The 24,925-nt window shown below is 42.1% G+C and overlaps 2 protein-coding genes across 2 annotated transcripts in view; one reads left to right on the top strand and one right to left on the bottom strand.

The window, feature by feature from the left end:
* Positions 1–19,719, top strand: part of LOC108672099 (leucine-rich repeat serine/threonine-protein kinase 1) — a 58,220-nt gene extending 38,501 nt beyond the window's left edge. Inside the window, exons 25-42 of the mRNA XM_047885332.1 lie at positions 89–203; positions 462–713; positions 1,247–1,388; positions 2,130–2,246; positions 2,978–3,180; positions 3,990–4,137; positions 5,137–5,366; positions 5,988–6,155; positions 6,652–6,744; positions 7,326–7,582; positions 8,242–8,449; positions 8,959–9,200; positions 9,744–9,936; positions 11,439–11,645; positions 12,324–12,647; positions 13,210–13,306; positions 14,762–15,116; positions 16,423–19,719. Coding sequence (XP_047741288.1) covers positions 89–203; positions 462–713; positions 1,247–1,388; positions 2,130–2,246; positions 2,978–3,180; positions 3,990–4,137; positions 5,137–5,366; positions 5,988–6,155; positions 6,652–6,744; positions 7,326–7,582; positions 8,242–8,449; positions 8,959–9,200; positions 9,744–9,936; positions 11,439–11,645; positions 12,324–12,647; positions 13,210–13,306; positions 14,762–15,116; positions 16,423–17,515 — 4,444 coding nt within the window. The 3' untranslated portion in view covers positions 17,516–19,719. The remainder of the gene's footprint in view (positions 1–88; positions 204–461; positions 714–1,246; positions 1,389–2,129; positions 2,247–2,977; positions 3,181–3,989; positions 4,138–5,136; positions 5,367–5,987; positions 6,156–6,651; positions 6,745–7,325; positions 7,583–8,241; positions 8,450–8,958; positions 9,201–9,743; positions 9,937–11,438; positions 11,646–12,323; positions 12,648–13,209; positions 13,307–14,761; positions 15,117–16,422) is intronic.
* A 377-nt stretch (positions 19,720–20,096) lies between these two features.
* Positions 20,097–23,600, bottom strand: LOC108672101 (LIM domain-containing protein A). Its single transcript, XM_018159725.2, has 2 exons — positions 23,490–23,600; positions 20,097–22,107 (listed from the first exon to the last, which is right to left on the bottom strand). Exons 1-2 carry the CDS (start codon positions 23,598–23,600, stop codon positions 20,548–20,550), a joined length of 1,671 nt encoding a protein of 556 aa, XP_018015214.2. The 3' UTR covers positions 20,097–20,547.
* Between the last annotated feature and the right edge of the window lie 1,325 nt (positions 23,601–24,925).

Raw genomic sequence — 24,925 nt, 5'->3', positions numbered from 1 at the left:
TGTCTTTTCCCGCTGGTCCATTGCAGATCTACCAACAGCTCATTATGTATGCGACTACAAAACTTTTACTTGCAAATTTATTCTACAGTCGCAACCCATCGGCTGAAGGGCGACCTGACGTCCTAGGTGAAGCAGGATGTGAGGTGGCAAGTCAGGAAGTGACCCTCGTAGTGTACAGCTTCATGGTGGAGGAGTGCATCCTGGCAGCGTACACGCCGCCCCCTGCACTCTCTNGGCATCCGATATTAGGTTATAATAATATTGCTTTTTTATCGAATGCATATAATCAATAATTTTTCTACGAGTTAGTCCATGCTGTTATCTCGCAGGATGAAGCATTAAATGCTCTTTAAATACCTTCCCTTGAAAAATATTCTATAACTAAATAGGCTAATGCTTCTCAGCAGATCGTGTGATAATATTTGATTGATGCAGTTCAAGTCATAAGTTGTTCATTGTAGGCTTGCGTGAGTAAGTGGGAGCGCGACCCTCTACAGTACGCGTGCAAGGCTTACTGCTGCGCTCGTCAGGAGGTCAACATCCTTCTGTCCCTCCGTCACTCGAACATCGTGCCCTTCGTAGGCGTGTGTCTTCGTCCTCTTGCCCTCGTGCTCGAGCTTGCCCCCCAAGGAGCCCTGGACCAGTGCCTTAAACACTACAGGAGGAGTGGCGCTCGTCTCGATGTTCGCACCCTGCAGACACTCGTACTACAGGTGCGACTGGAATGTTGTATCCTTTTTACATGTATTATGTACTTATTTCCTCCAAAATTTCAGTAATTAATGCTTCTTCTAACTTGAAAATGAATGTTTGTTGCATTCGAAACGTCGTTAATAAACAAAAACTACTTCCCGAAACTTGCCTTTTAATCTACTGTCATCTGAAGAAAAGTTCCACTCCCTGATAATATAAATCATAATGTTTTCTGGGTAATTACATCTATGTTCTACTTAAAGTTCCTGCAATTTATGTTTAAGGTAAACAACATAGATGAGAACGTAATTTAAAAATAGTTGTCAAGACACATTTGACATCTTAGCAAAGTGAAAACTTATTTTAAACATAATTACCAAGACACATTTGACATCTTAGCAAAGACGAATGACCGTCACGAATGCGCTGTAATTTTGATTGTTGGATCAAATGGATGAAAACTTAATTTAAACGTAATTATCAAGACACATTATACATCTTAGCAAAGACGAATGACAGTCACGAATGCGCTGTAATGTTGATGGTTGTGCAGGTGGCTAAGGCTCTGGAATATCTGCACGGACAGCACATCATCTACCGCGACCTGAAGAGTGAAAACGTGCTCGTCTGGGAGCTCCCCCAGCCCTTCTCTTCCCAACGACACCCACGAGTGGACGTTCGGCTTGCTGATTATGGTATCTGTTTTATAATATACTGATTAATAAGAAAATTGTTAATAAAAAGTACGCTCTGGTCTTCAATCAAACCTGCATAAATTACGGTATCTGTACACGATTATTTGTGACTACTTCCTGAAACTTGCCTTTCAATCTGCCGTCATCTGAAGAATTGTTCCACTCTCTGATAATTTGAATCAAAGAATTGTCTGGTCATCAATTGCACGTGTATTAGTGAACGCATAATTTATGCCCAATTACTTGTAAGATGTTTTTCCTAAGGCACACGAACATTCATCTTATTTATCTGTTCACTAGTGTAGGCTCGCCTATTTTAAAATACTCAGGATAGAAGTTTTGCTCAGAGATTACTTTGGCTAACCACATTCTTCTATTTTGAGTGATCACAATAATCAAGGTGATGGATTCCAATAAATAGCTATTATAATAATGTTGAACATAACCAAAAGGTTTGAAGATCCAATACTTACAATCAAACTGAAAAAGTTAGAACAGAAAGATCATTATTAATTTGTTTCTCAGTAGGTAAGCACTTAATCAGCATTTTTGATTGATCTTTGATTTCATATATACTCACAATGGAACTGAAAAATTCAGAACAGAAAGCACATTAATAATTTGTTTCTCAATAGGTAAGCAGTTCAATTAGCGTTTTTGATCGATCTTTGATTTTTTAACCATTACTTATAGTTTAAATGCCTACTAGACACTTAACTGAGTTATAAATTCGACTATCAGGCATAAGCCGTGCCAGCCTGCCGAGTGGCACTAAAGGCTTCGGCGGCACTGAAGGCTTCATGGCACCTGAGATGATGCGCTTCAACGGCGAGGAGGAGTACACTGAGAAGGTTAGCCGCGAACCCAGCAGAAAAAGCCGAATTATTGACGTGCGACTCAGCAAAAGTGTCGACGCAGGTTGCATCCCAGCACAAACACCTCCCGTTAGCAAGAAACAAACGATGGCAAAATTCAAACAATTTTCAGGAGCAAAACAATATTGTTAGGTCCTAATGAATACGTTTACCAAGTTTCATCGAGTTACGTTTGAGAGATATTCCTTGATCATTGAATTTGGAAATTGACCGCGAGACCGGCCGTTAATTTGTCCGAGACGTAAACCCAGGAGAGGTTAAAAAAAGATCTAGATGAAAAAACCATCGCTGGGAGTCATGTGCCGCACGTGTTGTGTACAAGCCGTCAAACAAACGTTGGAACTTCTGACATTGATTTTGGACTGCCGCCCCCCTATCGCCCCCCCTACCGCCCTCTTCTTCCTTACCGCCCCACAAAATCATTCCACCGCCCCTAGGGGGGCGATATCGCCCACTTTGGGAATAACTACTCTACATCTTATTGTCACAAATGCAACTGATTGCAGGAGTAATGAAGTTAGACGACCTGGAACACCTGTTTAAGAGATCATACATACACTATTTGAACCTTATCGCTCTATCTCTTATTAACATGAATAAAATAACTTTCAGGAGTGATGAAGCTAGAAAACTTGATGCACGTGTTCAAGAGATCATACATACACTCTTTGGACCTTATCGCTCTGTTATTAACATGAATAAAATAACTTTCAGGAGTAATGAAGCTAGACGACCTGAAGCACGTGTTCAAGGGTTCCTCGTGCGCGCCAGTGGACGCGAAGTCGTACATTGTTTCCCTGCTGAACAAGTTTGAGGTCGCGCTCACATGGGACAACCGCACGCTGCTCATCCCCAGCCTTCTGCCCTCCATGGAGCAGCTCAGGGCCGCTCCCAACGGCGCCGACATCCGCGTCAGGGTTAGACTTGAATGAATTATTTACTATTACAAATTATTGTATTCACGTAATGCGTTTCTGTCGGTAAGACAATGCTTAACCCTCTACCGCCGTATGCCACTCTCCGGGAACATAACTTTCAACTTAAATTATACGTAAACTATTGAGTGTAGCCACCTGAAGACGTTTGTACGCAACAGAGAACATTTTTATGTATGTGTATGTGGCGGCAAACATCAGTGAAAGTCATGTTGCGCTCACTAGCAATGTATCCTGTTTGTGAAGGAGGCTTGTGACAATATTGCTCCGGTTACTCATGACAGGCGGTAGAGGGTTAAGACATTCTCTTCGAAGTATAAAGTAATATCGCAGCTAAACAAGAGGGTTTTTTGTGCAAAAGTTAATGATAATAAGCTTAGAGACATAGGAACGAAAATTTCGACTGCAATAATGCTGTGAGGATAAAAAGATTCAAATGAGAAAAGGAAGTTTTGAACGAGGATAGAAATATTTAAACTAATCAAAAAGGTGTCATTAAAAATTTTGAAAATCTAAACAAATCAAACAATTTTGAATGAAGAAAAAAAATTTGAAGTTAAAAATAAAGTTAATCGAATGAAGTTACACATATTCAAACCAAGATGTAATGTCTCGAATGACATTAGAGATATTTGAACGAAAATATTTGTACGTTGCTAAAAAACAAACTTGCGTGTGGAGCTAAAAATATCAACACGGAATAGAAGCTGCGCGTCGAATTAAAAATATCAACACAATAGATACAAACACACAATAATTAATATCAATAAAAGCTCGGCCGTTGCCCCCAGATCCCGCTGCGCTGCCGTGGCTGGGCCGCCCGCAACAAGCGCTTCTCCGGCCTCTGCAGCGCCGCCCTCTCCGTCGCCCCCAGCGCCCCTCCTGTGGACGATGGCCGCGCCCCTGGCAGGAGTACGACCCTCACTTCCCTCTGCATCAGTGAGTAGAACTACGGCCCTCACTTCCCTCTGCATCAGTGAGTAGAACTACGGCCCTTACTTCCCTCTGCATCAGTGAGTAGAACTACGGCCCTCACTTCCCTCTGCATCAGTGAGTAGAACTACGACCCTTACTTCCCTCTGCATCAGTGAGTAGAACTACGGCCCTTACTTCCCTCTGCATCAGTGAGTAGAACTACGGCCCTTACTTCCCTCTGCATCAGTGAGTGGTGACCTGCAGCAGTGAGTTGTGACCTGCAGCTGCTTGTTATGACCCCGCTAGTTATCACTAATTCGTCTTAATCTAGTTTATTATTTATAATCATTAGTAAATATCACTTTTAATTCATCTTTGCGGTCACATTCAAGTTGCTCTTCAATTGAAAAAAGTCAATTTAAATGTTCATAATAATGGTTAAAGTCTTGCGTCGTAGTGAAAGTTGAAGCAAATTATTTCAATTTTTTTTATTATTTTTTATTTTTTCATCAGACTCGCAGGTCTCAATTTTCTTTAAACTTAAATTTTTTTCAAAAATTTCTGCAATTGCAACTTTTGCTTTTACACCTCGCCATTCCTGAGGCTTGCTTTTACTTTATCTAATTCTTGCATCCAGACTAGTTTCAGTTTTTAATTTATTCATTTATCACAATGTATGTTAAATTCTCGACGCTTCACATGGTAAAACAAGTACAAATTCTGAAGGGTTTGGAAATGACAATAAGTAATTAATGAACAATAAACAATTAAAAATGCAGAAAATCAACGAAAATAAGGATTAATTAACATTTTAAATGTTAATTAGGCAGCCCCCAGCCTGAGGGTGTTCTTGACACGACTACTGACGGTGAAATGAGCGACTCCCTGAGATCCACAGTGCGACTCAGCCATCAGTTGCTCTTTCTTTATCTAATTCTTGCATCCGGACTAGTTTCAGTTTTTAATTTATTCATTTATCACTAATGATGTCAAATTTTTGACGCTTCACTCTTTTGTGTTCAGGTAGCCCCCAGCCTGAGGGTGTCCTGGACGCAACTACTGACGGTGAAGTGAACGACTCCCTGAGATCCACAGTACGACTCAGCCATCAGTCCTCGCCGCTGTCAGCCATCAGACGTCTCCTGCTCATGTCTTACTTCCCGTCGGGGTTCTGGTCACGACTCATCACGCGCATTCTGGCTGACGACGCAGTCGCTGATGTCGTACGCGCATACTTCGTCCTCCCGCCAGAGGTGCGCACGGTCCTAACAATGGAGGTTGTCATAGTATAGTATTGTATAGTATAGTATAGTATAGTATCTTCGGCATTGAACAATAGGCCTGGATAGGCCTGTCGCCGATTCTTGTACTTGAATTGTACGCCGATTCATCACTTGAACCATGGATTTTGTGTACATCAATGATTTATTTATGAGATTTTTTTATATGCGATATTAAATGATATTTTTATGCATACTTCAATGATTTTTGCAAACTTGAATGATTTTTTTATGTAGCATAAACATTCAATGCAATATTACAGAGGCACTCAGCTTTGTAATCCAAGCTCTGAAATGCAAATTCGTCTCGCATGAAAAAGAATATTTTCGGAATTACAACATGGTCTCTACCTCAGTTCTTTAATGTTAGATTCACATTAACACTCTAATACCCGTAATTTTCTATTTCATTTTTTTTTCTCAGTCCAAACTATATATTAACTCGATCTGAAGCTCTAAAAATTGTCGCTGGATCTGAAGCGCTAAAAATTGTTTCTCGATCTGAAGTGCTAATAATTGTGCCACTGAACTACTTAACCAACGAACTTTTGACTGAATACATTCAGTTGGTTTATAATATATTTAATGTTACAGGTGACGTGTGATGGGGATGTGAGCAGCGTGCTGGGAGGAGGAGGATGTGGGGAGTGGCTGTGCTGGCAGTCGGGTCTGGAGCTGCGCTACGGCAGCACCACGCTACTCAGGATCGCTGAGAGCAACGCTGCGTCTGGTCGTTCTTCTTCCCCTGCAGCTACTGCCGCGGTGAGTGTCCTCAATTATACATACTTTAACTTAAGATGAGTTCGGGACTTCCTAGTCCACGGTCACGCTGATGCGCCGCCTTCGTCGTCCTCCGACTCCAAGTCGTCGTCAGGCAGGTCGCCCCGCCCTCGGGTCCGGATGTAACGTAGCAGCATACAAGGTAGGCTGATTTATATTTTTTCATGTGTACAATGTTTTATTTGCTTCACATTTACAAATTTCTTGATCTTTCTCATTACTTATGAACAGAATATTTCTTGTATTTTACATTCTTATTTTTGTTGGTCATTCGTTGTTGATATTTTGTTGGTCATCCGTTGTTCTCCTGAACTCGTCTTGCCATTATTAAAAATTGCGTTTCCAGTCTACGATGAACATCAATAATAAAGTAACAATATTTACGACTTATAAGCTACGAAGTACTATTGATGACTAACAAGCTACGGTGTAATATTAATAACTAATGTATAGTACATGAGCTCTTTTTATGTTACAGAGCGGCCGCGGTAGGAGATCCGTCTCACTGGACAAAGACTACCACGGCATGCGCTTCCTCGTGAAGCAAGAGGGCGTCTGGTCTGATGTGGAGGTAAGTTTTAAGCTTACTAATAGCTACCTCTTATATCTCTAGCTACCTCTAAAACTTACCTCTACGTGCAAGAAAGTTTTAGGGTAGCTACTACTTAGGCTGATCTTGTAGCGAGTGCCCTTGTACGCCATAAGTCGTACGAGATTTTGTGCTTCCGGTCTTTATTCCTGTGGCAATACTTTCAAAACTCGCTAAGTCTATATTCTTGTCTATAATTGGTGGATTTTGCTTGTAAGGCCGTCAATGATTGGCTGATGAACTTACGATCTCTCAACCTTTTTGAAAGTATAGGCCCTGGTCGCCTTGATTCTCAACTCGTAGTGTCGGATTGTGGGTCTCAGATTTGGGACTCCCTGGTTATGTTGCTGATATTACTTACACTTGCATCTTCTGTCTCTCTGTCATGTAGGCGACAACCGTCTTGTATGTCACTCGTTTTGTGAAAAAAATTCTCGCTTCCATTGTTATTTACTTCACTTTCACTGTGGACGGTCAGAGAAGCTATTCACTTGAACCCAATTTTTGCTGTCATTTCACTTTTCCCAGTCCTTATAAATCCCAATTTAATTTTCTGCCCTCAGATTAAGAATTCAGCTGTGCTCGAAGTATTGCTACCAAACGAGGCGGTGGTACTTCGCCGGTGTGTTCCTGCCGACGGCGACGCTGCTGGGGACGGACATGACGAACCTCCGACCAGCCTTGTGAGCGAGGCGTCTGGCAGTGACAGCGGAGGGCTGGCAGAGGGCATCCAGAGCGTGGTGCTGGACCCGGCGCCTGAGTGCGTGGCCAAACTCCTGGCCATCGCCGTCGACCACATAGATACCCTGCTGGAGGACTGGTCGGTGGCTCATAGTGCAGCTATATTAGCGATAACAGAATGGCAGTGATGATAACAGAACTATTATAATATGGCAGTAATAAGAATGAAGACAATCAGGTGTATTGCCAGTATAAAGAAATTTTAATTAGTCAAGCTTTCCCTCTGTCATTCAGGCCTATACTTTCAAAAAAGTTAAGAGATCGTAAATTCATCAGCCAATCATTGACGGCCTTTCAAGCAAAATCCACCAATCATAGACAAGAAAATAGAGCGTAAGTACTTACGATCATTTAGCGAGTTTTGAAAGTATGGCCCCTGGCAGGGAATTAATTCATGCTGCGCATGTTTGTTTAGTTTATCGGGGAACATAGGAGAGAACACTTTCCCGAAGATGCTTAGTGATAATTGAAGAACCTTCTACTTGGTTCGTGCTTAGTGTTCCTCCAATATGCTGAGTTATACCAAAAGGGCACGTGACCTCAGGTACCCGACGTTGGGCACTCGCTTCGTGCACACAAGTGAAGGCAATGACGACACTTTCCCGATGATGTTTAGTGATAATTGAAGACCCTTCTACTTGGTTCGCGCTTTGTTTATCCAATATGTTCAGTTATGCCACATTATATACAGTTATGCCGCAATATGTTGAGTTATGCCACAAGGGCACGTGCCCTCAGGTACCCAACGCTGGGCACGCGCTTCGTGCACACAAGTGAAGGCAAGCTGCTGATCACGCGCCTCCTGCCGTGCCCGGTCTGCCTCGAGTGCCACGGCCAAACGCTGCTACCTCCTAACCTGCGCTCAGCTCTACCTGATTCCTGGGGCTCCTTCGTGGAGCTGAACCCGCTCTACTGCTCCATGACAGGCTCCATAATGGCTGCACATGTGAGCGTCATATTCGTGGTATTATATGTAGCAACCCGCTCTACTGCTCCATGACAGGCTCCATGATGGCTGCACATGTGAGCGTCATCGCGGTATTATGTTGAAACGTGGAGAACATATGTTGATGTATGTTTTCAGTCTGACCTTTAGATATTGCTTCAGATTTGTCATCTGTATCGATTGAGCTGATGATTTCACATGTTAATGGGATATAGCTATTATTTACCAAATTCAAATGATGAAATGAAATATTTCCACAGCAAACATTTTGGAAGCTTCTTAATCGGAATATCGTTTGTTCTGTAATTAATCGTTTATTCACAATGTCCATTTCTTATTCAGATCTTTTTAGCGCATTTTCTCATATAGGGAAAAAAAGACGGTATTGTGCTCGTCATGTCCGTCCATCCGTGACTAGACGTCCGTGATTCCACGTCACTGACGGACGAAAAAATGCGCTTTCTGTCACTCACTGCATTGAGTACCGATCTAATTTTTTCTTTTCGTAGGCGCATGGGAATCATGCGTCAGTCTCCAGTGACGCCTCCACTGACGCGGTCCAGGGGCCTGGAGGTGTTCGGCTGGTGGCCGCGCCATTTGCTCCCGTTGAAGGAAGGGCGGCGCCCTTTGCTCCCGGTGGCACTGCTGACGGAGGAGCTTCGCCTGCTCGTCTCAGGAGGAGCTTTGACTCGCGGGGCAGCGCTGCTTCTGACCGTGATAGTGGCGTCGATCCTGACTCGAACGCTTCCAGGTAATATGCTAATGCAACGTAGGTAATATGTCTATGCAACGTAGGTAATATGCTAATGCAACGTAGGTAATATGTCTATGCAACGTAGGTAATATGTCTATAGAACGTAGGTAATATGTCTATGCAACGTATTCTATCTCGAAATTTGTTGGGATTGTTATCGTAGCTATTCATGTTTGAACATTTTCAGGGTTATGCTTAGTGCGCCATATTCTTACCATTCCAATCTTTTCTGCAAAACTAATAAGTTATAAGTATAGATAGCTTCTCTCTAAAATCGATGGTATATTATGTTTTTTTTTTCTTTGATTTTTTTTTCGAAAATTTCCGATATCTTTACTGATCACAGACCTCCTTGGGACTGTACTGATGATTCGCTCATATTTCGACACTGACATGTGTGCATGTAATTCAGTTTCTGAACATTCCTTATAGATGCACCATGGCTTTTCCGTGGCTTTTCCATACTGGTCCATCGCAGATCTACTAACTGCTCACTATATATGCGACTACAAAATCTTTTACTTATAATTTATTCAACAGTCGCAACCCATCGGCTGAAGGGCGACCTGACGTCCTAGGTGAAGCAGGATGTGAGGCGGCAAGTCAGGAAGTGACCCTCGTAGTGTACAGCTTCATGGTGGAGGAGTGCATCCTGGCAGCGTACACGCCGCCCCCTGCACTCTCTTGTCCTCTACACGGGCCTCTTCTACTCGCTCAGATCGCGCCCGATACGGTTCGTCTTGTCTTTTTAGCGCATTTTCTCAATTATGGAAAAAATTACCTATTGTGCTCGCCATGTCCGTCCGTGACTTCGCGCTTTCGTCGACGAGAAAATGCGCTCTCTGTCACTCACTGCAGTGAGTACTGAGTTATATTTTTTGTACTTATGTCATCAAATAAAATAGCCCCACTACTCTCCTGTCCTCTACACGGGCCTCTTCTTCTCGCTCAGATCGCGCCTGATACGGTTCATCTTGTCATTTTTTTGATATGTCATTAAATAAAATGAAATATATATTGACCCCATATCATAAAATGAAATATTTCCACAAAAAATATTTTGGAAGTTTGCTAATCGGAAGATTGTTTGATCTGTTAGTAATCGTTTAGTCACAATGCCCGTTTCTTATTCAGAAGCTTTTTTCATTTTGTAATTTTTGATGTCAATATATGTCAACATCGGTCATTGCTAATTTTAATTCAGGCTGAGAATTTCCTCCCTCCTGAAATTTCGTATTTCGTTTGGTCCCAAACAAACTATTGGAGTTTTCACAAGGGAATCTTGTTAGCGATTTTTAATCCGTGCCATCAATAGTGTAAATGAACGAGAATTTATAATAGTAGTGGTGATATCTAACCCCCATAGGGCACTGTTTGACTATGGTCACTGTTTGACTCGTTCACCCCTGAAACTATGCACTTCTATAGTAATGAATGAATTATTTCTCGAAAACTTGGCCGACACAGTTTATGTATCCTAGTGAACGCTTGCAATAATTATACAGCCAATGTTTTCTCACCTCTTATCTGCGTTAAACGCTCGCAGCAGTGTTCATGATCGTTAAATCATGCAGTATCAGAGTGCGCTAGCCGATTTATGTCGAGTTTATACTTCACTGCTCGGCAATATTTGTTTTTAGCTTTTAGTTCCCATGTGACCATGAAAGTTTATATAAGTTGATCTTACAATTCATGTGCTGCACAAATGGTGATGGTGTTGCTTCTCGTACTCGTACAGCCAGGGAACTCTACGCCAGGTTGGCGGACTGGTATTGTTCTTAACAATACACGAGTGCTTGGTTTATTTGATGTTGATAAACTCACAGAAGTTTGCAGTATTTGAGTCTCGACTACACGAGAAAGATCCCGGATTGTCCAGTAATGGAAAACTACCCTCAGCAAGTGACAAGCACCAGCATCTTGCATCAGCTGGCCTATAGGAGGGCAAATATATGGAACACGTCCAACGTTACATCCGGGACCCGAGGGCGGGGTGACCTGCCTAGCGACGACTCGGAGACGGAGGATGACGAAGGCGGCGCATCAGCGTGACCGGGGACTAGGAAGTCCCAAATTCATCATAAGGTCATAAGGACGTGTGTTGTGCAGGTGTTCCTGGACCTTTGAGACCAGCACCTGTTGTAAACGGAAGACGACGAAGGCGGAACATCAGCGTGACAGGGGACTAGGAAGTCCCGAACTCATCATAAGGTCTTAAGGACGTGTGTTGTGCAGGTGTTCCTGGATCTGGGAGAACAGCACCTGGTGGCACCTGATAGCGTACAGCAGGGCAAGCTGTTGGGGCGCGGAGGTTTTGGCTTCGTCTTCCAAGGGACCTGTCGCCATCGCAGCAACGGCGGGCCCCTGGACGTCGCCCTCAAGATGCTGCAGCCTGTTGATCCCGGGCATGGGGCACGGCAGTCTGCCGTACAGGCTTACAAGGTCACTTTTATTTAACGGCAAACTTTTTTGAAGGCATCCGATATTAGGTTATAATAACGTCGCACTTTTTGAAGGCATCCGATATTAGGTTATAATGACATCGCTTGTTTTATGGAATGCATATAATCAATAATTTTTCTATACAGGCTTACAAGGTCACTTTTATTTTAACATGAAACTTTTAACTAACTTTTAATTTTTTAAGTTAAAAGTTAGTTTTTTCAACTTTTACTTTGGGCATCCGATATTAGGTTATAATAACATCGCTTGTTTTATCAAATGCTCATTAATAAATAATTTTTCTACGAGTTAGTCCATGCTGTTATCTCGCAGGATGAAGCATTAAAGGCTCTTTAAATACCAACCTTGATAAATATTCTAGAACTAAATAGGCTAATGCTTGTCAGCAGATCGTGTGATCATAAATGATTGATGCAGTTCATGTCATAATAACTAAATAGGCTAATGCTTCTTAGCAGATCGTGTGATCATAATTGATTGATGCTGTACATGTCATAATATGTAATAACTAAATAAGCTAATGCTTCTCAACAGATCGTGTGATCATATTTGATTGATGTTGTACATGTCATAATAACTAAATAAGCTAATGCTTCTCAGCAGATCGTGTGATAATATTTGATTGATGCAGTTCAAGTCATAAGTTGTTCATTGTAGGCTTGCGTGAGTAAGTGGGAGCGCGACCCTCTACAGTACGCGTGCAAGGCTTACTGCTGCGCTCGTCAGGAGGTCAACATCCTTCTGTCCCTCCGTCACTCGAACATCGTGCCCTTCGTAGGCGTGTGTCTTCGTCCTCTTGCCCTCGTGCTCGAGCTTGCCCCCCAAGGAGCCCTGGACCAGTGCCTTAAACACTACAGGAGGAGTGGCGCTCGTCTCGATGTTCGCACTCTGCCGAGTGGCACTAAAGGCTTCGGCGGCACTGAAGGCTTCATGGCACCTGAGATGATGCGCTTCAACGGCGAGGAGGAGTACACTGAGAAGGTTAGGCTGCTTGACTGCTTTCTACTTTATAATAGAAATTAAGTGTAGTGCTTAGAAAACATAACATAATGGCAAGCATATACATTATTTGTACATTATTTCTCTCGGCCTTAGTATTCTTGTTTCTCTCTACCTATTAGAGAACATAATGACAAGCACAGACATTGTTTCTCTCTGCCTTATTATAGAAATGAAGCATAGTGCTTAGGAAAATGTATTAGACAACATAATGGCAAGCACAAACCTTATTGCTCTCTACTTTATTATAGAAATGAAGTGTAGTGCTTAGGAAGACCTATTACAGAACATAATAGCAAGCACATACATTATTTCTCTCTATTTTATTATAGAATAGAAGCGTAGCGCTTAGAAAAACCTATTAGAGAACATAATGGCAAGCATATTCATTTATTTCTCTCTGCCTTACTATAGAATAGAAGTTTATTGTTTATTCCAGATATTAAAGTGTATTGAACTGAATAGACAAGGTCGCGATCATGAGACCAAGCGACATGACGAAAGCAGATCTGTTAGCAGAATATAAAGTGTGTGGTGTGTGCAGGTGGACGTGTTCTCGTTTGGGATGTTCCTGTACGAGCTGCTGACCACGCATCAGCCCTACGAGCAATGCGATAACGTCAAGGAACTCGTACTNGCAGGTAATGGCAGCCGTGACCGTACCTCCTGCCACTGCAGGTAATGGCAGCCGTGACCGTACCTCCTGCCACTGCAGGTAATGGCAGCCGTGACCGTACCTCCTGCCACTGCAGGTAATGGCAGCCGTGACCGTACCTCCTGCCACTGCAGGTAATGGCAGCCGTGACCGTACCTCCTGCCACTGCAGGTAATGGCAGCCGTGACCGTACCTCCTGCCACTGCAGGTAATGGCAGCCGTGACCGTACCTCCTGCCACTGCAGGTAATGGCAGCCGTGACCGTACCTCCTGCCACTGCAGGTAATGGCAGCCGTGACCGTACCTCCTGCCACTGCAGGTAATGGCAGCCGTGACCGTACCTCCTGCCACTGCAGGTAATGGCAGCCGTGACCGTACCTCCTGCCACTGCAGGTAATGGCAGCCGTGACCGTACCTCCTGCCACTGCAGGTAATGGCAGCCGTGACCGTACCTCCTGCCACTGCAGGTAATGGCAGCCGTGACCGTACCTCCTGCCACTGCAGGTAATGGCAGCCGTGACCGTACCTCCTGCCACTGCAGGTAATGGCAGCCGTGACCGTACCTCCTGCCACTGCAGGTAATGGCAGCCGTGACCGTACCTCCTGCCACTGCAGGTAATGGCAGCCGTGACCGTACCTCCTGCCACTGCAGGTAATGGCAGCCGTGACCGTACCTCCTGCCACTGCAGGTAATGGCAGCCGTGACCGTACCTCCTGCCACTGCAGGTAATGGCAGCCGTGACCGTACCTCCTGCCACTGCAGGTAATGGCAGCCGTGACCGTACCTCCTGCCACTGCAGGTAATGGCAGCCGTGACCGTACCTCCTGCCACTGCAGGTAATGGCAGCCGTGACCGTACCTCCTGCCACTGCAGGTAATGGCAGCCGTGACCGTACCTCCTGCCACTGCAGGTAATGGCAGCCGTGACCGTACCTCCTGCCACTGCAGGTAATGGCAGCCGTGACCGTACCTCCTGCCACTGCAGGTAATGGCAGCCGTGACCGTACCTCCTGCCACTGCAGGTAATGGCAGCCGTGACCGTACCTCCTGCCACTGCAGGTAATGGCAGCCGTGACCGTACCTCCTGCCACTGCAGGTCTTATTCACTTAACTCTCATTATCGTCAACCTGGAAAATTTATCCAAACCTCGGAAGCTGATGATATTCATATTGATATATTTCTATATGCATTGCACGAAAACTGATGATATTTATGTTGATTTATTTATAAACTTTTTATGCATATTTCGTATATTTCTATATGCATTGCACGGAAACTGATGATATTTATCTTGATTTATTTATATACTTTTATGCATATTTAGTATTTTTTTATCTCTTGCAACATCTTTTGGTTGTTGCAGACGCGGAGTGGGAGGAAGATTTATTTGTTTATTTATTTATTTATTTAAAATATACTAAATACGCATTGTCGCTGCAGACGCGGAGTGGGAGGACGAGGACGAAGACGACGAAGATGGATGTAGCAGCAGCCCCAGCCTAGGAGGAGTGTGGCTGAGTCGCACGTCCCCTCATCTTGACATGCTCACTGCCGGGGGCGGCGCTCCCAACTCCAACGCACTGCACTGTAGTGCCGGNGTCAAGGCGATGGTTTACCTGCACTCCGGCCTGTGCCGCGTCGCCGTCGCCCTCGACAACGGGCGTCTCTTCGTGTGCTGCGGTGATGCCAGACCTACGACGCCCGTGTGTGGTGAAGGCAGCTTCGTTATGACGGAACTCGCGGCTGACAGCCTCACCATCCACTGCATGGCCGTCACCATCACCAGCGGCATCTGGTGTGTTGTAATGTAGATATTATGGAATGTTTTTGGATATGGAATGATTTTGTGGTGCTTAAAATTTTATGGTTGTAGATATTATGGATGGTTTCGTTTTTGTGCAAGAACTATCAATTTTTTATGTTTCAAAATGTTATGGTGCGTTGCAATAGAGTTCTTATCGAATATTTTGTTGCAGAACAAGAACGCTCTGTTGTGATGTTTAAATGCTACGGGACATCGCAATAACGTAATTTTCTAAAAAAAATTATGCTGTACAATTAGGTCCTTAAGCTGTTTTCCTTCTTATTGATTCTCAGTTTGGACACATTTTTTTCAGCTATGAGCTTCAGATCGAAATCAAACGTAAAAACTTCAATAACGTGTTTTATTATTTATTTTTAACGCCTGCCTTCGTACGTTGTTCAATCGCTGGAGTTCGTGCTTTCTCGTAGTTTCAACGCCATCAGATGTACTTCTGAATTTTTACTATTCAACTAAAGTCATTTATTTTCAATTCTTTATAAGTATTATATAGTTCCTAAACTACTCAACCACTTGAGCTTGACTCTCCAGCATTTTTTTAAAGCAACTTTGTGGCAGCGACAGAGACATAGCAAGAAGGATTAGAAAGAAAATATCCTAATTGGTTAATTTAAGCCACGAAAAGTGAAAACAACAATGTTCTAATTCTTTAATTCCTTGAGTAAATCGCTATTAACACGTTGACTCCGAAGTGGTACATATGCGTACCACAAAATGTATTTCTCCAGGACGTAGTGGTACATAATTCAGGTTGCCTTTAATCGGCCAAATCCGAGAACAAAAAAGGCCAAAAAAGGCCGATAACTCAATATATACTAGTTTATTTGTAGTTTCCGCTATAAAAATTCAATTTATTTTATTTTTGCAGTATTCAAAATTTAATTAGGAAGTACCCCTATCATAAATTTTAGCCGGCCAACGCAATTGAGAAAAACTAAATCACGTAATTTGTCCGGAAAAAATAACCGTCTGGCAACCATGTTTAAAAACAGTACAAAAAAATGAAATAATAGTACAAGATGAAACAGTCGGAGTCAAAGTGTTAAGGTCCGACCTAAGGTGCCTAAAATCAACCTACTGTTATATATTAATGCGGCGAGTAAGATTTAAGAGCTAGCGACGACATCGATGCTGTTCCTCATGCTAGAAATTAAATGCTGTTCACGCCCCCGACACAAATTATTTCAGAATTTGAGGCTAGCCTAATCTCCCTTTCAACTAATAACACAATACCATTGATATCTTTATCTCTGAATAACGTAAATATTTCTACCTGCAGGAAGCTATGGTGTGGTGTGAGTAATCGTCGCATGAGCGTTTTCTCTTTCCGCCGCGATGGTTTGGTGGTCAACCAAGAAACTGTAACCCATAATTCCGCTCCAACTTTGGCGTCTGGCTCGTCTCGACCACATGTCGAGAAAGACAGCTCTCATGACGAAGAATTTAACAGCCTTGAGTTCGTATCCGAAGGCGACTGTGAAGAAGCTGGGGATGTACTTCTCGCTCATGCCCCTGAAATGCCCGTCGTTATAGCACACAAATTACGGCGCTCTTTATGGACTTACTGCTACCCTGGATGTGTGGTGTTCCACTGGGATGCCGAGCAGCAAACTATTATTAACAGACTGGACTGCTCCAAACTTGCACCCTGTTCCGAGTCTCTGCAAAGCATCAGCATAGAAGAACGTCTGTCTCCGGCCAACTGTAAGGTCTCCGCTCTTGCTGTGTGTGGTCGAGAGTTGTACGTGGGCACGAGTTGGGGGTGTGTCATTGTCGCCGAAGCTGTCTCTATGCGGCCTATAACCGTTTTCCGTCCTTTTGAAAGTGAAGTTCGCGCCATCTTGCCATTATCCCCTAATCCCAACAATGAATATGAGAGCCCCAGCGACAACAGCGGTGAAATCGTGAAGCAAAAACTTCGCCGTTGTGGCGGCCACCGCACCGGCTCACCGTCGGCTGACAGCGCCAGCAGAAGTGACAACGGCGTGCTTAAGAGGGACTTCTCTTTATGGGGCAGTGGCACTTGCAAGACGGATTCCCATCCCGTCTTATCGCCATCCTCTCAGAAGTCTTTCAATTCAAGCACTAAATCTTCGTCCAGTATGAGCCTTAGTTCGAGTAGCGTGACGAGTAGCAATGAAAGTAACCACTTGTCGGCAGCGCCTCATGACGAAGTGTGCAGTGACGGCGACGATGAAGGTGATGAGACCGCGAATGGTAGTAGCGGACCATGTCCCATGGTCGTTACCGTGGGCAAAGGTTACCGGGATCTTCTGGCCCGTTATGTCCCCTTGCCTCGCAGCACGCAACAAGAGGCACATTCTAAAGCTCTTTACTGCCTTCTGTGGCGAGCTGACACTTGGACACATTAGTGATTCCTAGGAAGCGTTTTTTTCTGAAATAAGAATACTAACATTTTAACGTACTGCCTGTCCATTGAAAAATTGTTCCCACATTCCCCGGCACACTGGTATTCTATATTGACCGAACGAGAACCCAATACTAAACTTGTCACTTTCCTAGCTAAGAGACGAACATTTGCTAATCTTTCTTGTATATAAGCATACATATCTGAGAGTAGCTGTACCGTTTATGGTTTCAGGCAACGAAATTATACATCGTTCGTGAACGAGCGCTCGCTTACTAGTGCAGCTACTGTTAAATTGTCACAAGATTACTTCTAAGTCCCTTTTATATATTTTTGTACTCAGTAGGCCAGAGTATTTGTGATGTAGATTTGTATGGCATGAGATTTTAACTTAGAAGTTAGTGCGCTTAAGAGTCTCAGAACTGCGATGTTGATAATTATGTCTGTAACTAGAAGAGCAAGTCTGTGGAGACTTCAGGCGAGCACAGCATTTAATTTTTACAGGCGAACATAACATTTAATTTTTAGTTTTACCAAAGTTTCCAGCTGAGGCGTGACTGTACAGTGTACATCGACTCTCACTTCGCCAATCCACATTATTGTGGAAAATGTGCAGTCTGCTCTTAAACAGACAATTCACCGTAATCACAAACTAAACGTTGACTTAACACTTACGAGTGTCGCGTATAAGATATACGTGATTACGCCTTGGCAAGGAGTGGTGTTGCTCCAGCTACAGCTCGGCCTTATGCCTGGTCTTGATATTATCAACTGATGTTCAACAGTCGTATCATCATCCCCACTTATTTAATCTCAAAGAATTATCTGTCATTAATATTTTAGCGTACTATGTTGTCCTTTGTTTTATTAATGTTATGTTTCTGTTTCTGCTGTAAGGGTCCCAAGCTAGTTTTAAACAAATTACTACGCTTTTTAATTTTGTTCCTACGATTTAAAGTAGCTTCTTGTAGGAACAAAAGGCTTCTTGAATAAACTGGAAATATTTGTTTAGTATCGAAAATTTAGAAAGTTTGGTTTTCTCAGTTACAAGTTTTTGCAAATTTTCACTAGGCCGAGGCTATATCTTGGTCTCAGGGACGAAGTGTTCATATATTTCAATCGAAGGTAATGACTTAATCAAGATATTCATCAGTAACATGCTATTTACATTTACGTTCTTTGTTCGTTTTGTTATTAATACTCATGTTAAGGAAGAGCTGTGAGTCTCGGTCCCCAACAAAATTTAGAGTCGCCCCAGTTTCTGGTATTCCAAATCAGAAGCTGCCGCGTCTGTAAATTTTTACTGGGGTGCGGCCGTCCAGTGTAACTATGAAGCTCTCATTAATGTTCATTTAACTACCTGATGAGGATATTCTATGAAATTACTTACTCTGTTCAAAATTATCATTAGAATTTTTTACTAATAATTTAGTGTCGGTATGCGAGTTGTAATGGGTTAAATGGATCTTGCCCGTACACAATTTTCGTGGGTTCTGTATCCTGCATTGTTATTATGTTTGCTTTAATTTGCACTTGGGTTTTATCTCAGCACAAGTTTCAATAACCAGCATTTTAATCAATAACTAATGTCATCGGTGCTATCGGTTCACCGTTGTTCTTATGGCTTTGAGATTAGGCTTGCACATCTACTAATATATTAATCGGTGTGCAAGGTTAACGTCCACTGAGCTTTAATTCACTACATATCTCCTTGTTAATCCTGCATCTTGGACATTCGATTATGCGAGATTAATCGACTATACGAGTCTAGCATACCATTGTTTTAGAGAGCTGCCGTGAGAATTCGACATAGTGCGCTGAAACTGACAAGTAAGAATCACCGTTGATGCAACTTTAAATGTATTTTTTTTTTCTGATGAAAATTATGAAATCAATGCATCATAGTTTCACTTAAGCAGAGTTCTCAGAAATTTCACCCGTAGTTGGCATTCGAATTAAGTTGATCCTGAATAATATGTTTCATCTAAACTGGTCGCGATTCACTAAGCAGCTTTTTGTTTTGCAGGCAGGGAGGTAACATTTCTGATGACGATGAGGTGGTCATTGGTCGAACTTTGTTTACTTATCACCTTGTGCAGCAATTGATTCCAAATAATTAATTTGTTCATCTAGTCATCTATTCAGAGGAGTCAAATAACCTATTACTTAAATCATGCATCGTTTGTTGAAAGTTTAACATGCAAATCTTATGTCTTTAATTAACCTAAAACTTTTATCCCGATCATTTATCCTTTCTGTGACAATTTCCTGAGGATTTCAAGCTTCAAAGTACTTTCTACAATATATCTTTAATTTGAGGACTACTTACTGATGAGGAAAACTCATTCCTTTTTGGAGACGTCGTTTACTTACTCTAAATTTCATACTTTAGCCGTAAATGAGATGATAGTTTATTAATGTTCTGCCTTCATCACTTGCTTGTGCAGAGAACAGGTTTGTTTAAGAGAGGTAAGTGGTCATTAACTGGAGTATAAATTTATTAAAATAATTACACAGACAGGTTAATTTGTTAAAATGATTACACAGTCGTAAAAATTAAATGGAATAGATTGCAATTATTATTGCCTCTACAACCTCTTAACGTTTACACTGTGAAACGTCACGTAAATCACGTTATTTCTTGCAACAATTATAAACACCTCTATAATATTCTTTATCAATTTTTCACGATAACTTTATATAACCTCATGTAAGTTTTAATGAGGTATATACGCACTAATCAATCGCACTGTCAGATGACAAGCAAGCTGAAAGTCAGAGTATGGCTGATGACTGTGCTCCCGTTTACTACAAGATTTTGTTCACTTTTAAATATTTTCCGTAGAACATTCAATTTAATTATAACGAATAAAAATCTATGAACCGTTATTATCATTGTCTATGTCCAGTTGGTACTACTGGTAATCCGATCAAATTTATCGCTATCGAGGAGGATTGCTACAATTTCTCGATCAATTTTTTTTGAGGCTAGAGTGTATAGGATTGAAGAATTAAATAGGTTCAAAAGTGAGGTCTTCAGTGCGGATATGATTTGACGCCTCCAGAAATTCCAAAAGAAATTTTATGGCCAATCATCGGAAGCTTGAAAATATTCCCAAAATTCCAGCGGCGTTCATCGTGTTGGTCTTTTTTGTGATGATGTCGACGGCGGTCGTGGTGCCTGTGGTGATCTCTCTCATGTTGATGGTGATGATGATGGCAATCATGACAATCTTGGCCGCCTCTGTGATTATGATGTCCATTATAATTTGAACTCTTATGATAGTGAGCCGAGTGCTCGCGACGATGATGCTCGTCATGAGCTCTGTCAGCATGACCATGACGATCATGCTGTTCGTGATGGTGATAATCGTACTGGTCGTGTTCATCTGAATGATGAGGATGATGGTGGTCACTATCATGGTGTTGGCCTGAATTTTGGGAGTTGTAAGAACGTATGTTCGTTTTGCCGGGGGGTTTACCAATAGAAATCGGTAACGCGATGCACGTTCCCAGTCCCACGTGCTCGTAGCTGTGATCGTGGTAATGCACGTGGTGATCATGACTCTTAGGGTATTGATGGTCATAATGCTGTTCATCGTCAGGGTTGTGGCCGCGTCTTCGGGAACGGTGATCATATTGATGGTCATGGTGGTTTCGATGGTCATGGTGATAATGGTGATCATGTCGGTCATTAGGACGCCTATGATGGTGAAGGTGATGATCATTGTGTTTGTCATGCTCATCACGTTTGTGGAATTTGTGGTGATTCGAATGAGGTCTATGGTGACTCGAATGAGATTTGTGGTGACTCGAATGCGTTTTATGGTGACTCGAATGCGGCTTGTGGCTACTCGAATGCGGTATGTGGTGACTCGAATGCGGTTTGTGGTGACTTGAATGCGATTTGTGGTGACTCGAATGCGGCTTGTGGTGACTTGAATGAGATTTGTGGTGACTTTCATGAGATCTGTGATGTTCATACTCTTGATGATCTCTGTGCCGGTTAGAGCGACCCTGGGCGCTGGTATTGCTGTTTCCATTTTCCTGAAATGCCAGTGTCGTGGACTCAGTAACATAATCCCCTTCTTCTAGTTTGGACTTGGCAGCGATCTGATAAATTATTGGAAGGGACCTCGGGTTGTCGAGTGCGTACTCATCGTCTGTGTGATTAACTTGTTCATCATTATCTAACGTACTGTAGGTTGATGTTTCTTCGTATCCGCCTTCAATTTTCTGTTTATTTCCAAATAATGTTGAGTCAATTTCTGGAAGTTCAGCGGCGATTTGGTTGCGCGGAGATGGAATATAGGAAATTGGATTTTCATCACTTTTGGTCTGATTATCATCTTTCGTGAACAACGAAGAAATATCTATAATGTCGTTTTCTTCCGTACGAAACTGGGCCTCGGTGTCTTCAGAAACAGTTTCATCAGCACCTGTTTCTTGTTCTTTTTCGGTAGTCAGTTCAGAAGGCAGACTTGAGTTGGAGTCCACGAAAGGATTGTCAGCTTCTGCCTCAGAGTCCGAGACCGCGACGTGGGGTGCCTGTGGCAGAGCATGCGTGGTGAAGGTAAGCAGTGTTGCAATAAGCACCTGCAAGCATACAATTTATGCATAACCATTCCTGTAGCTGTACATTCCTTCATATTCACAACTCCTTAAATTTGAGACACAAAATTTATATTTCAACAACGTCAACAAATTATTTCTGTTTGAATATCTTCTTCTGTATGCTATCTTCTTAGTGCCAATTCTGTATTTTATTTCAATAAAAAGTCTCCATCTATCAATCTTTAAGTTTGTCATGCTTTTCTTGACGGCGTATCACCTATTCACAATTAAAGGTGCTTTAGAATTAGACATTGTCAAGTCAGGATCATTGCTTCAAATTTCCTTAATATTGGATTTATTTCAATATGGTTCCAAAAATTCTATACAAGTTTTTCGCTACTTATAGCAGAATGCCTCTGTGAAAAAAAAAGTAATATTGTGCGGGGATTTGTGCCCTACTTCTCGCCTCGTGTAAACGACAAACCGGATTTACCATCTTCTGGATCCGGGCCACTGAGAGCGACCATCAGAATGCCCTCCAGTCTTGAAGCTGGTGCAATTAAAGCAATAACTCCGAGCCATTTAAAAAGCGAATTTATCATTTAAAATTATTTTTAAATTAATAATCTTAACGATATTCCTGTGTTCTGAAGTTTTAGGACCACATTGAATTTATTAGGCTTATTAACATCTTAGTTGCTAGTCTGGAGTTGTGGTATACCATAATACAATAGCGGTTTCAGCGTTTAGTAGGCCGCAGGCCTGTCGCCGATTCTTAACATCGCAGAACATTCACAGCATTTGGCGGTCTCGAGCTCGCAATTCACTGCCACAATTCTGTTTTGCTTAACCGAATTTTACCAATATGGTAAAATTGTATGATGCTTTATTACTCATGTTTTGGTCATCACTGAAAGTGGTTAAAACTAATTCCCACAGAAAGTTATCTTGATTCAACTCTATGAAAAAGACCGATAATTTGTCTCAGCGATTTTCCGTCGGATCCGAGTTCAATGGTGGCGCTGCACTTTGGAAATTATTGACCAAGTTATGCACATTTATAACACTTGAAATTTCTGCTTTCTTTACGAGCTCGTTATTTGAGCAAATTTTAAATGAAATAAGGTTTCACGCTTCATATATAAGATGATACAAAATCGGAAACTAATTTAGCAACATAGATAACAGTGCCTTGATTATGAATAAGTACCTTCACGCAGTCGGAGCTCCAAACCATCACAAACTCCGAGTACGATTCTAAATAAATAAAACCTGAACGATTTATGAACAGAATTTAGTTTTTATGACGCCAGGAAATTAGGCTTGCACTTTATTTGAAATTTGGACTACAAAGAGGAACAGGAACACAACATTTAAAGGTTGTTTCATCATTTGATAAGTGTAAAGTATCAACATTGACTTACTGCGACCTGGAGCTTCATGTTGGAGCCGGCAAGCAGCTCGAAGATAGACTGACGCACTCCAGTCTGACTTGACCGTCCGGCCCTGTGGCGCGCACGATGTAGGTCACTCATCTCAGGACTTGTTCCTGCGCTGGGTATCGCTGGATTGTTTTTTGGCCTTCCGCGGAAACGTGGAAATGGGAGCGAGCATGCGTACAGATTTTAGGTCAGGAGAACACAAAATTAGGGAGATTGAATCGCTGAATGAACAAGCACCCAATGACCTTTTTAGGTTATTGTTTAGTTAGGTGAATTTTGAGTTTTCTATTATATCTAACACCTGAGTAATAGATATACTGGAATTGTAAGAAACGCTCCTATTCTAATTACGCTCCTTCACTTCAATATTTTTTATTACAAATACTTATTGAGGAACTTAGGTAAACGTATTAATGTTTTTACGCATATTAGCTTAAATTCGTTGGTTGCAGGGAGAAACAACTTCATATAAATAAGCAGTAAGACTACACCCAATTGCGCATGGAGCGTTTTTCGATTCGGAGTTCGAACTTCTGAAGTTCGGAGTTCGGACGTCTTTAGTTCGCTGTACGCTGGAGTCGAGGCAGGATGTGAACGATCTGTGGCTCCCGAGCTGTCGCAGAAGGGGGTCGGTCGTGTTGTTTGAAGCTACAAACTATTTCAAGATTGCAACAATTTTTCTTATCTCAAAATTCACGTGATTCTTTTTTTAAGCTGTTGTGAATGTGATTAATATTAGCTGCAATCAAATTCTGTCAATCCATAGCATTATACTTGGACATTCATTTTAATATACAGACTATGTCAACTGCATGCATTCGTTAAGTTTTTCCTAGTCTCATTACATTTTATTCTTTAGTTGTTCTTATCCATATTTTATTTACTTAAGCAAGCACAAATGCCTGTTTAAATATCAACGTACACTGGCTGGTTAGCTGACGCTAATAATCGATTTTTTCGGATCGTATTTTGAAATTTAACAATTCCAAGTTCTTAATGGTAAAACGCATGCTCTTAATTCAGACGGAAACCGACTGGACCCGAAAAACATCGAAGGACTGTGTTCTCTAATTGATTTATTTGAGATCACCGTAAAAGTTTTATTACATATTTTTTGGTATCATTTCATCCTGACCAAGCTACCTAATAATATTGCTACGCCAATTATTCACTTAATAGAATCATTTTATTGTATTATCAGTCATCATTTCTTAAATACCGAGTTCATTAGTTGCTCAAACACCGGCATTACCAATCACATGAATATTATAACTGGAATTGAACAGGCTAATATTAATTAATTTAGAGTGAGTGTTACAATCACAGGGATATTATAACTGGAATTCAAGAGGATATTATAAATTAATTTGAAGTGATCATTACAAGTACTACTCCTCCTCGTCCTCCTCCCTGCACGT

The sequence above is a fragment of the Hyalella azteca genome, unplaced genomic scaffold (genome assembly GCF_000764305.2).
Source record: "Hyalella azteca isolate HAZT.00-mixed unplaced genomic scaffold, Hazt_2.0.2 contig17652, whole genome shotgun sequence".
NCBI classification, from domain to species: Eukaryota; Metazoa; Arthropoda; class Malacostraca; order Amphipoda; family Hyalellidae; genus Hyalella; species Hyalella azteca.
The sequence above is the reverse complement of the archived record's forward strand: the minus strand, read 5'-3'. Positions and strand labels throughout refer to the sequence as shown.